This window comes from Melitaea cinxia, chromosome 27 (genome assembly GCF_905220565.1).
Source record: "Melitaea cinxia chromosome 27, ilMelCinx1.1, whole genome shotgun sequence".
NCBI lineage: Eukaryota > Metazoa > Arthropoda > Insecta > Lepidoptera > Nymphalidae > Melitaea > Melitaea cinxia.
Genome location: NC_059420.1, coordinates 9,084,413 through 9,098,279, shown reverse-complemented (window position 1 = coordinate 9,098,279; position 13,867 = coordinate 9,084,413). Strand labels below are relative to the sequence as shown.

Below are 13,867 nucleotides of genomic sequence, written 5' to 3'. Positions count from 1 at the left end.
ATTCTTACTATAATCGAAAGCTGATATTAGTCTTGTTATCACATTTAAATTTTGTTTGAGATCTGATGACTTCTTTTTGAGTAATCTTTGATAACGCGTATTTACTCGACTATTTTTTATCTTACTTGTCGATGTAATTAAAGTCGGTTTTTTTTTCGTTTGCGAGCAAACAATGAAAATGTTTTTCTATTTTTCATTTATTGGACCGTCACTATATAGGAAGTAAAGAACGCCGTTCACAGGCTTAATCGTTAGATAACTTTTAACAAAACACATACAATCCAAAACTTTGTATTTTATTTTATTATGTACAATAACGCTTCACGCTTCTAACGCCTGTAATATCCCACTACTTGGCATAGGCCTCTTTCCCCATGTTGGGGAAGGATCAGAACTTAATCCACCACGCTGCTCCAATGCGGGTTGGCGGATATATTCCCTACTATGAGTAACGATCGCTATCAGGCGTAGATGATAACAACCAGGACCGACGGCTTAACGTGCTCTCCGAGGCACGGTGGGGAAACCCATAAGGACTGCACAAACACCCAGACCATGGCAAACACCTGTATGGCCAATACAAATGTTTTTCATGTGCGGGGATCGAACCCGCAACCGCCAGCGCAACAGGCACAATGTATAGCTGTGACCGTTACGCCAACGCGGCGGTACAATGTTATAATGAAACTTTACTTTAAATTTAGAACAACTTACAAAACACAAAAACACAGATAACACAGATTTAACAAACACGTTTCGTAATAATTAAAAAAAAAAAAAAAAAGTGCTGAGTACTGTTTTGGAGATAGCCTTAATAAAAATCCCTGATATGAGTCGCAGTCACCATTTCGACGCAGGTTGCTTCTCACAAAGGTTTTTTTCTTTAACTAGAAAACCAGATTCAAACCATCAGCGATCCTGTTAGAATGCGACTAATATCTGTTGACTCAATAAACTATTCATAAATAACAAAAGATTTATTTAAATAAATAAATAAAATAATAAATAAATAAATATCTACAGAACACACACACACGGTCGTCCGTTCCTAAAGTAAGCAACTTAATGCTTGTGTTGTAGGTAACAGCCGACTGGTATATAACTATAGCTACATTTTTTTTTCGATAAACATATTTGTAAATAATAAATATATAAATAAATATTTATATTACACCCATAATCAGATGAGAATCGAACCCACAATCCTTGGAGCAAAAAGCAGGGTCACTACAAACTGCATCAACGGGTTAGTTCTATAAAGCATGAATGAAGCATTTATAACGAAGTTTGAGTGTATGTTTAATTAGTTTTCATCAAAGAGTACTCAAAAAGTTTACTAGAGAACTGTAGCCTACCTGGCATTTATTATTTGTTTATGTATATTATATTTATTTGTATTACACATATATTAACTTTTATTATTTAATTCATAAAATATTATTTTTTATATATATTTAATAAACAAGCATATCCGTACGATACCCGTAGTATACGGTGTATTTGACATTAGTTATTTCTCTCACAATTTTTAAATTTATTGTTAATTTGATTTTTGTAAAAGAACACTAGAAAGAGTCCAGAGCGCATGATCGAGAATTTTGACAAGGGCTAGCGAGAAAAACGTAATTTGGTTTGGTAATAAATAAAATTGTGAATTACGAATATATATTGTTAAAACGCTACACTGTAAATAAATATATCGTTTAACTCCTAAAGAACTATTTAACACGGGAAAAGAAAACAACAAATAAATAATATTTTTTTATTGACACGTACAAAAGTAACAATCAACATTTTCGAAATTGTATGTTCGTATTTTAGTCGGTATTAAAGTTAATTTTTAATCTGCATTTATAGTAAGTACATTAGGTTGGATAGGATTGGACTAGAACTACCATTTATCAATTCAAAAGTAACCTCTATTGAAAACATGTTTGTATTGTCTACTGACAAAAAGCTGTGAACGTTGTATAGACATTCTGTAGTATATTATTAGTATCAGCATTTCACCCGTACGAAACCAGGGTGGGTCGCTAGTTATTATCATAAATAATTGTGTTTGCTCGCAAACGAAAAAAAAACCGACTTCAATTACATCGACAAGTAATACAACGTAGATCGACGAAAAAATAATCAAGTATCTGCGCGTTATCAAAGATTACTCAAAAAGTAGTAATCAGATCTCAATAAAATTTATATGTGACCACATGACAAACATCAGCTTTCGATTAAATTAAAAATTATTAACATCTGTACACCCAGTAAAAAGTTATTGCGGATTTTCAAGAAGTTCCCTCGATTTCTCTGGGATCCCATCATCAGATCCTAATTTCCTTATCATGGTACTAAACTAGGGATATCTTCTTTCCAACAAAAAAAGAATTATCAAAATCGGTACACCCAGTAAAAAGTTATTGCGGACTTTCAAGAGTTTCCTTCGATTTCTCTGGGACCCCATCATCAGATCCTGGTTTCCTTATCATTTTTTTTTTTTTTTTTTTTATTAGCCCACAAAACTGACTACAATCGTTTAATATAGACATATAAAGTGAAGGACAAAGTGTAAAGTAGGTATGTACAATTGAGTCTCCTAGATGTGGACATAGCATGCATTTCACAAAAAAAAAAAAACAAAACTAAAATCAAAACAGGTAACTTAACAATAGTGCAAAATCAAAAGTAGGAATATAAAATACTAAACACATGCAGTTCAAATAATAAAAGAAAAACAAATTAAACATTTCAATATAAAAGAGGGAAAATTAATTACAATAGAAACCTAAAATACTGTAAAGCAATATACAACTTAAACACGTAGCTCATTATACAGCTTATTTTTAACTGTAGCTATACTATCACAGAAGATATCTGTTACGTCTCTCTTTCCATTTGCGAAAAACTGCATTCTGTGCAATGGACTATGTCTACCAAGATTACTTTTTACTCTGGGCAAACTAAATATCTTACGGTTATGTAAGCGGCAACCCTTACGAGGAACAAGCAAATTAAGGCGTTCAATCAATTCAGGTGCATCAATTAACCCCTTCAGAAGTTTAGACAGGAAAACGATATCCGCGATCCGCCTACGGTTCTTTAGCGTTACCATTTTATAGTAAGAAAGACGAGCTTCATATGTGAGCAATTCTTTATACTTGAAATCTCCGTAAGCTAGATGGAAAAGGAATCGCTTTTGGATTCTTTCGATTCTATCGGAATGAACTTGATAACTCGAGCTCCACACAACACTACAATATTCAAGAAGGCTACGGACAATACAGTTAAAAACTAGTATCGATAAAGTGGAGTTATTGAACATTTTCATCTGTCTGTAAACTAGCCCCGACAACTTAGAAGCTTTGGTCGTTACGTTCTCAATGTGTTTGCGAAAACTTAAAGTTGAATCTATAACAACGCCAAGATCCCTGATACAGTCAACCTCAGTCAGGTCTATATTGTTTATTTTGTACACGCAGTTAAACCGGTTTCTCTTCCTTGTGAATTTTATATGATAACATTTATCAATGTTTAGGGACATGCCATTTCTGATGCACCAGGAATTAACGGCATCTATGTCACTCTGTAGTACACGTATATCATGCTGGCAGTCAATAGCTCTGTAAATCTTTAAATCGTCAGCAAACAGTTTCATTTTAGAATGTAAACAATGTGTTAAGTCGTTGATAAAAATTAAAAAGAGAGTGGGACCAAGATGGGAACCCTGTGGGACACCAGATGCTACCTGTATTTCGTAAGACTTAAAGCCATTTACAGCAACGAGCTGTGACCGATTCTCTAAATAGGACACGAACCAACGAAGTAAAGAACCGTGAATTCCCATGTACTCAATTTTCAACATGAGAAGTTTATGGTTGACCAAGTCAAACGCTTTGCGGAAATCAGTATAGATTGCATGTACCTCACCAGCTGAATCCACTATTTCTGCTATATCGGAAATATAGCTAACTAAGTTAGAAGTCGTAGATTTGCGAGGGCGAAAACCGTGTTGGTTGTTGTCTAAGAATGGAGCAATGTGAGAGTAAATTCGCTTTTGAACTATACTTTCCAAAACCTTACCACTAACTGACAAAATGGATATTGGACGATAATTTGTAATATCCTTAGAGTCCCCTGATTTGTAGACCGGTGTAACATAAGCAGCTTTCCACCTGGCAGGGAAAATACCTGAGTTCAGCGAATGATTATATATAAGGGTAAGTGGCCTAGCTAATTGACGAGCGCATTTTTTAAGAAATAATGGAGCAAGGAGATCTGGCCCGGCTCCTTTGCATGGATCCAAATTACAAAGATGCTCAAAAACTTCTCCCTCTGACAACCGACAAGCACTTAATGGCATATTAGAAATATTGTGCACAGGGGGAGGGGTGGGATAATCTTCCAATTGACAATTACTAGGGCAAATATAGATCGATTCAAAATATTTAGCGAAGGCATTGCATATACTTTTACCTCCTATGGCTACGAAATCTTTGAGAAACATTTCATTTGGAATAAAATTATTGCTATTTTTGCGTTGATGCTTAAAGAAGGTCCAAAAATAGGAAGGGTCACTACGAATACATTCAGAGACACGCTTTTTAAAATTTGTATAGCAATCTTTTATCATTACCGCGCATCGTTCACGCAGTATCTCATAAGAGTATTTATCCATTGAATTATTATATTTCTTGCTTTTACAGTGATATTTTGCCTTCTCCCTGAGTGCCCTCAATAATGGAACCGAAAACCATATGGGATAGTGGCTATCTCGGGGCTTACGCATAGGTGTATATTTATAAATACATAATGGTGTATATTTATAAATATATAATCATGGTACCTAACTAGGCATATCTCCTTTCCAGCAAAAAAGTATTATCAAAATCAGTACATCCATACATACAGTCGAATTGAGAACCTCCTCCTTTTTTGGAAGTCGGTTAAAAATACATACTAATAATTTATTTATTTATTTAAACTTTATTACACAACTCCAAAAAAAAAAAAAAACAACATAACAACACATCAAGATAACACGTTGCGCAAAAGGCGGACTTAAGGCCGTACAGCCTTATCTACCAGTCAACCTTAAGGCGTAAAAAATAGTAAAAGTAAGTGTTGAGGTAGGACTATAAAACAATACAAGCAAAATAAACATACGCATATAAATACATAAATATACTTATATATATACATATATACATACTACAAACAAAATATATAAAAAAAAGAGAAAAAAAAATATGTTCAAACAAAAGTAAACACACGAAGAAATGTCATGACATGAAGTTATATTTAGTGTAAGCCTAAGATGAGGAGAGTAAAAAGATAAATAAAGAGGGGCTATTGACAGAGTTTTTTTAGGTACCACTTTTTAACCTGGGTTTTAAAAGAAAGTTGAGAAGGAGAGTTCCTGATGTTGACCGGTAACTCATTCCACAGTCTGATGGCATTAACTGTAAAAGAATTAGACACAAAACCAGATTTATGAGAAGGTAGAAGGTGCATAGAGTAAGGTTAAGAGAAGAACGAAGATCCCTAGAATGAGTGTTAGAGAGAAAATTAAATTTAGATTTTAAATAAGAAGGAGCAAAAGGGTTGGAAATTACAGAATAGAGGGTACAGAGAATTCTCAATTTTCGCCTTTCTTTAATCGGCAGCCATTGCAGTTGAGACCGGTAGGACGAAATATGGTCGTATTTGCGCAGCCCATAAATGAAGCAAATGCAAGTACTTTGCAGTCTTTGCAGCTTGATCAGGAGCTCCTCGCTTAAGTCAGGGTAGCAAGCATCGCCGTAATCAATAATAGGTAAAAGAAAACAATTTACTAAATCAATCTTGGCCTTCACGGGAAGAAAATTTTTAAAGCGCAAGATAGAATGAAAGAATGCATAAAACCTGCGAGATATCTCACGAACTTGATCTGCCAACTGAGAGAGCAATCCAAAGTCACACCCAAATCCTTAACCTTAGAGGAAAACGGGATAACCACGTTATTGAAAAAGAGAGGTGATGTAGGTTGTTGAATTTTTGATAGTTGACGAGAACTCCCAACAATCATAGCCTGACATTAATATGAAATACTTAGTACTACTGAACATAGTTTTGATCATTGCACGTCGTAGACCAGAATCTCATAGTAAACGGTCCAGAGGGGGCTGGTCGTAGGAAAAAGAAAAGAAAGCAATAATTTTTTTTTTTTTTTTTTTATTGACACGTACAAAAGTAACAATGTCGATTATCAATAGCCGCAGCTCGGCGAGTCGGTCAGAGCACGTAGACCAGCGTCTCGGAGTACACGTCCCCGTGGGCGCTGCTCGCGCGGCAGCCGTAGTAGCCCGCGGCGGAGCGCCGCGCCTGGCGCACGCTCAGCGGCGCGGCCGAGCTGCCGCCCCGCGAGACGGACTGCGGAGCGCCCGCGGGCAGGCTCTGCGCGTTGAGCGACCAGCGGAGCGCGGGCGGCGGGGCCCCGGCCGCCTCGCAGGGGAGCGTGAAGTCCGAGCCCGACTTCACGACCAACGTAGGTGGACCTACTTTGATGAATGCGGGCGCGCCTGTGGTTTTGTATAATAAATGTTGTAGCTTATGAGATGAAATTTATTTAGAATAGCTGTGATTTGAAATTCGATGAAACGAAAATCCATGCTAAACGCGTCGCTCACGCATTTTGAGCAGTAATGTATTATATAACATTCTCATCCCTTCATTTATTGGAACGAAGTTCCTTACGGCAGACTTGACATTTTGGCTGAGCGACCGAAATGAAAAAAATGTGATTTTATTTTACGGTATTTGTTATTTTCTAAAATACTAAATTTCCTAAATGATTTTATGTACTTAATTAAAAACCAATCAACAAAATTAAAAAAAAAATTAAGAACTAGAAAATATATATAAAAGTCAACATTTTTTGTTCAAATTGTGTTGCTTCTGTACTGTCCGAAGGAACTTCGTTCCTACCTGGTGTCCCATGTTTTTTTAACAACTATTCCGTCAACTATACTTACTGACAACGGTAAGCTTGATGGTGTTATTCTGGACCTTGCCGACTCCATTGTCAACGATGCAGGTGTACTCGCCCTCGTCAGACAGCCAGGTCTCCTTGATAAGCAATCGTTTGCCGCCACTCCTGTTGTAGCGGGTCACGCGGTCGGAAGGCTGGTTGTTCACGTTCTTACCGTCTTTGTACCAGTCCGGGTAGGCCAGGGGACTGTAAGGTTGAGTCTATTATAAATATATATTTTAACTGAGGTAGGGCAGAGCAGGAATTTCCTGCTCAAAATATGGAGCAGCCCGACTGGGGTAGTACCTCGACCTTACAGAAGATCACAGCTAAATAATACTGTTTTCAAGCAGTGTTGTGTTCCTGTTGGTGAGTAAGGTGACCAGAGCTCCTGGGGGGATTGGGGGATTGGGTCGGCAACGCGCTTGCGATGCTTCTGGTGTTGCAGGCATCTATAAGCTACGGTAATCGCTAAAAAAGTGGATCGCTGAAATGTATGTACGCGCGTAACTCCTGAGTCACTTCTGACGAATGACTAAAGTAGATAATTTGTTTTGTATTCGTTATTTTCAAAAGTTTGTGTCAATGAAAATTTCAAAGAGTAATCGATATTTTGCCAAAGAAATGGCTTTATTAAATGTGTCTGTCAAGTCTATATTAACACTTGAAGCAAAACTTTGTACCCGTTTTTAGGAGTACAAAAATTCGCACACTTATAGTTTATGCAATATAGTTGTATAATAAATTGACGACGAGTTGGCGCAGCGGTTACAGCACTGGCTGTTACGCTGACATTTGTATCGGCCATATAGATATTTGTCGTAGTGAGGTTGTGCTTGTGTATTGTGTGTGTTTACGGCCCACGACTCAGGAGAAAATGCTACAGGGGGGGCGTTGAGTGTGAAGTTTTTATTAATTATTAATAAATTGAAATAAGTTGAGGATGGTACTTACGTTCCGCCATAAATGCAGTAAATCATCGTGACGTCACCGACTTTGGCCGTCATATCGCTACTGGTATACAGTTTTACCAACTCCGCGTCTTTGGGACCACCAGGAACAATATCCTCGATCACATGTTCTGCCAGCACCACCTCATCATCACGAGCTGGTGACTTCGCAACACAGACGTATTTGTACTCTGGACTCGCATCCTCTTTAGTAATATTAGTAAAGAACAAATCGCCCAAAGGCGACAACATTATCCTGTAATTCAGGATAGTACGAGATATGCTGGGATCGGATATGGATTGGTAAAGCCATTTAATTTCGGGTTTGGGATAGGAATTTGGGATGGCACAGTCTAGTTTGAAGACATCTCCTTCAACGGGCTTGTGTTTCTTTAAGTTAACTGATGGTACGTCGATGTAAGTTTCTCTGACATTAATGACTCTGGAACTGGCGGTTCCAAAGTTGGTTTTGGCCAAACATTGGTATTGGCCTTGGTCGGTTTTTGCGGGTTTTTTGAACACAAGAGTCCCTTCGTTGTCTTTTTGGACGATGTCAGAGGTTGGTGTGAACGGTTTACCGTCTTTTAACCAGGAGTACCTGTAACGCAATTGACAACTGTACATATTACATATTCATTTATTACAGGACAGGGCAGACTTTCTTTTTGATTCTTCTTTACAGAAATTTATTCTGAATAGGTGATAGACGTTATTTTTTTACTTTATCACCCTTGCGCTTATGAGTCCCGCGGTAACATCATTTCTCACCACCATGGGTAGACTGGTAGAGATCTCTTTTAGAGATAAGTTCGCCCTTGCCAACATCCTTTGTATAAATGATTTGTGATTATGTTTTTTTTTTAAGTGCAATAAAGGATATAATATAATAGACGTTACACTAAAAATAATAAACATCATATGCGCATCCACTATGACTCGAAGCCTATCATTAATTTTTTAATTAGGAAATTTTAGGTTTTAGTTAAAACCTGCGCAAGCTATTATATTGCAGTTGAACAGATAGTGAAAATAGATTAAAAAAAGAAATCTATTGCTGATGGAGTTTTACATTTATTTGTTAACCGACTTCCAAAAAAGGAGGAGGTTCTCAATTCGACTGTATTTTTTTTATGTATGTTACTTTAGAAATTTTTTCTGGGTGGAGCGATTTCGACAAATTTTCTTTTGATCAAAAGGTGGTGTGTGTCAGTCAATTGAGGGGTTTAGTATCAAAAACTGCAAAGTCCATTTTTTTAGAGTAGCCACATTTTTATACATATACTAACTTCAGATCTTTTCCTACTAATTCGTTCTTACCGATCAAAGCAACATCAGCTTTATCCAATAGAAATTAGAGGTCAAAGAATGAAGAATGCAACAAAAAACAGCAATGTCCTAATGCAGTTAAATCAAAAACAGCATTGTCCATTCGGCCAATGAGAGGCCGGCGTGTTATGCCTAAACAGTATGGCGGGTGCAAACGCAGAGAGTAATACGGTGTGACTTTTGTACCTAATAAAACAACTTTTAGAAATAGTAAATAATTGTATTTTGTTGTTAGACTATTCAATTGTTAATTATGGATAACTCGCCAATAGTTGTCGATAATAACAAATCTAGAAAACGAATCAGAGATCCCACAAAATGGAAAAGAAATTTGGAGAAATTGGAGCAGTTAGTTTAGTTTCATTTACTAATTTTGATCCTTTAACCCTGGGAAATATTATTATACCTAAAATTATTGTTTATATATATTTTATTTTTAAATAAATCTAGATATTTTATAATATTTATGTGTATGTATGTAATTATATATAAGAAGTAGTACAATGCTGCTTTGCAGCCGAATTGGGCTTGCACGACCGGGGTGGTACTTCTCGCTCACATAATACCGGCGTAAAGTGACAGCTATGCTGTCGCGTTTCGTACGGTTTGTGAGTTTCCGGTGACCTATTAGAAGATGAGGAGTGAAGGTAGGCAACGTATTTACATAACCAGAGGTTATGTAAATACGTTGCCTACCTCCCACATTGTCCTATTATGATAAGCTCATACCTCAAAATATAGATAGCGGAAGATGCGAATTACATGAAGAAGAAGACGAAGAAGCATTTTGTCAAGAAAATTTTGATCTACCTGATGTTCGAATTTGATTAAATAATCGCAATACAGTTATTTCCTTTCTAGATCCTTTATTACTTATTTCCAAAGAAAATCGCTTGACGTTCTATTCTTTTTTTTATAAAATTTAAATTGATAAATTAGTAAAAGTTTTTGTTTAACAATAAATTACATCATACTTAATATTTTTATTTATATCAATTTGAACATGCCAATTGCACCTTCATATTCATGTAATTTATAGATACTTATGTAATTTTTTAAAAAAATTCGTTAAGTATCAAACTATCTATAGAAGTTGCACTATACTAAAATAGTATAATCAATATCAGCAATGTCCATCAAAGCTTAATTCAAAACCTGCATTGTCCTCAGATTAGTTTCAAAAAACGCAAAGTCCATTGGTTTTTAGTGTTTTATTTATATTTAGGACAATAAATACGTTGTTTTATAATAATTATGACTTGTATTGTTATTGTTTGGTTTATTATTTAATAAATTTGTAAAGTCTATTTTATGATGAAGGGAGGAAAACGTTTATTTCATTTTATTTAAAATCATTAACATTGGACTTAGCTGTTTTTGAAACTATACCCCTCAATTGGTCCCATTTAAATTTATTTGAGATCTAACAACTACTTTTCGAGTTATATCTAATAATGCGTTTTTACTTGACGCTTTTTTCGTTTTCGTTTAACTTTTTACTGGGTGAACCGATTTTGATAATTTTAAATTTAATCGAAAACTGGTATTTATCGTGTGGTTACATATAAATTTGATCGAGATCTGATAACTAATTTTTGAGTAATCTTTGATAACGCGTAGTTACTTGACTATTTTTTCGTCGATCTACGTTGTATTACTCGCCGATGTAATTGAAGTAGGTTCTTTTTTCGTTTGCGAGCAAACACAATTATTTTAGCCCCGATTTACAAAATTCTAGGTACGCGCATGATAAACATAGTTAATTTTAAAAGATGGATCAAAATGTAGTTGTACTTTGATTCATGAGCATACAAGATATATACAAACGAGAGGCATCAAATGATACCACATATACTATACACCATTTATAAGATACTAGCTTTTACCCGCGGCTTCGCTCGCGTTGAATTTTAGATAAAAAGTATCCTATGTTACTTCTAATAACTCCACGAATATGTGTGCAAAGTTTCATGATGATCGGTTAAGTGGTTTTAGCGTGAAAGCGTAACAAACAAACTTACATTCATATTTATAATATTAGTAGGGAAGTAGGGATTGGAATACTTGAAGTAAATATTTATAATTTAATCAGGCTTCAAATGCACTTTTAAAACGTCATTTTATAAATTATAATTATATTTCTTTGTAACGAATTCTAGTTAAAGTGAAGCTACCGATTCGGAATGTTAGATTCAGCAGAGAAGAATCGGAAGGAAACTCCGCAATTAATCTTAAAAAAGAAACGTGTTTTAACGCAAATTAAAAAAAAAAAAACAAATATTGCTTGTAATATGAGAGAAAGAGACATACGATTCGAATTGAAACATTCTTTTTGTGTTGGATAGCCAATTACCAAGGAAGAGAGAAAGAGACATACGATTCGAATTGAAACATTCTTTTTGTGTTGGATAGCCATTTACCAAGGAAGAGAGAAAGAGACATACGATTCGAATTGAAACATTCTTTTTGTGTTGGATAGCCATTTACCAAGGAAGGCTATGAAATCGAGGGACACAGCTAGTCTATACAAATAAATAAAATTGGAATGTCTGTTTGTAATATTAAAATAATCGCCTTTTACTAAATGCATATGGAGACATGGTACATATACTAAAATAATATTTTTTATAATCTGTCTACATCTTGACGGGACTTTTACTGGCAGATATCTGATGTAATTAGGAGTAACTTAGCCTAAGTTACTTACTTTAATTTTAGTTTTTTTTTATAACTGCGAACTGAACAATAATTATTTTGTTAAATTAGACGCGGACGAAGTCGCGGGCACGGCTAGTATTATATATAACGGCTACTGATACTAACTCGACGTCAGGTTCCTTATCTTCTGTAGCACATTCTAGAACTAATTCAGACTTTTCAGACACTCTGAAGAGAACTTCAGCCGGTGCTTTTTTCATAACTGGCAGCTTCTCGGGCTGTGGAGCGCCTGTGAATACAGCAGAGTTATTCTATTTTTGCAGAGAAAATAAAAGTAGATCGAAGTTGAGTCATCTTTTTAACCGCCTTCAAAAAGGGGGTTTCTCTTGTGATCCCATTCAAATTTGATCGAAATCCGACAAGTACTTTTTGAGTTATCCTTAATAATTAATATTTAATTAATTAGTAATTACTTCTTAGAATGAAATAAATCATATAAAAAATAAAATTAATATTAATATTATTATTTAATTATAAAACTCAAAAATTAGTTAATAATTCATAATTTTATTTAAAAAAAATTAATTAATAAAAAATTCTTAATATAAACCCCGTGTATAATTGGGACCCGGTGTCGGGGGTCCGGAAACGCCCAGTCCATGACAAAAATCTGTACGCCTTTATGAACTATTTACGATTGAAATAAATTGAAATATTTATAAATTGTTATTAACAAATTAAACAAATCCTAGAAATAATAATAATAATAATAATTTTTATATGTAAATAAATAATCTTTATCAACAAATACTTCGAGATAATATTATTGTAACACCCGCACTGGTGCTGTGGTTCGTGTAGGCGCCTAAAACACCCACGGTTTGCGGGTTTAATTTTTGTAGCTTTGCACGAATATTTCTTTTTTTTTTTTTCTTTATTTAAGGAGTTTTAGTCCATAAGGACTACGCCACTCCATATGAACATCGCACATTTACATACAAGAAATTAATGAGGCCGGCGTCGCATACGAATGTTTACAATCTTGTACAATAGTTTAGCCGGTTCTAAGAGAGGATACGCCAAAATTGAATTACAACCTCCAAGCTCTTTTCTTTCCCCCGTGACTTGGAGAGCACGTTAAGTTATCGATCCCGTTTGTTATCATATCCACGTGATAGCGATCGTTACTTATAGTAAGCAAAATATCCCCTAACCCGCAGTGGAGCAGCGTGGTGGATTAAGCTCTGATTCTTCTTCTATATAGATAAAGAGGCTTATGCCCAGCAGTGGGATATAACATGCTGAATCATCAACTTATATCTTTGCTTAACTTTGCAAGAAAAACAAATTTGTAAGAATCAAAAATAATAAAGGAACTTACATATAACAGCACCCACAGACAGAGCAAATATTGTTAATTTAAACATAATTTATCTGAAAAAAAAAATAAGATAATTTAAAAAAAAACAAATAAATACTTTTTTTAAATAATACGTTACTTCAAAAAAAAAAAAAAAACTAACAAAAACAAAATAAAAACTTTTTACGCATTAATTAAGCTAATTATCTATTACCGTCTCGATTGGCGGGAATACGATATCTGAACTGACAAACAAGATGGAGAAGAGTTTATATAGGGGGTGAGGAGTCATCGGTGAATAATATTTACGTAAATTAATACCCATGTCACCGTTGTCACGGTATGTACAATACGTGATAAATGTATAAAGTAGTGTTTGTTGGTTTTCGTTTTTTTTTGTTTTTTTTTTTTTTTTTTTTATTCTAAAGGATATCACTTGTAAACTAAACTACCTTATTTAATTAAGTTATTGTAACATTTATTTATTTATTTATTTGTAATATGGTCTAATACATCTGTAATATTAACAATAATTCTTTTTGAATGAAGCTGGTGAATGCGTGACGAGAGCGT

At 34.9% G+C, this 13,867-nt stretch overlaps 1 protein-coding gene across 1 annotated transcript; it reads right to left on the bottom strand.

The window, feature by feature from the left end:
- Positions 1–6,075: 6,075 nt before the first annotated feature.
- Positions 6,076–13,586, bottom strand: LOC123667040 (hemolin-like). Its single transcript, XM_045601043.1, has 6 exons — positions 13,509–13,586; positions 13,316–13,368; positions 12,100–12,223; positions 7,955–8,548; positions 7,005–7,207; positions 6,076–6,551 (listed from the first exon to the last, which is right to left on the bottom strand). The coding sequence occupies exons 2-6, from the start codon at positions 13,359–13,361 to the stop codon at positions 6,265–6,267; spliced, it is 1,254 nt and encodes a 417-aa protein (XP_045456999.1). The 5' UTR covers positions 13,362–13,368; positions 13,509–13,586; the 3' UTR covers positions 6,076–6,264.
- Between the last annotated feature and the right edge of the window lie 281 nt (positions 13,587–13,867).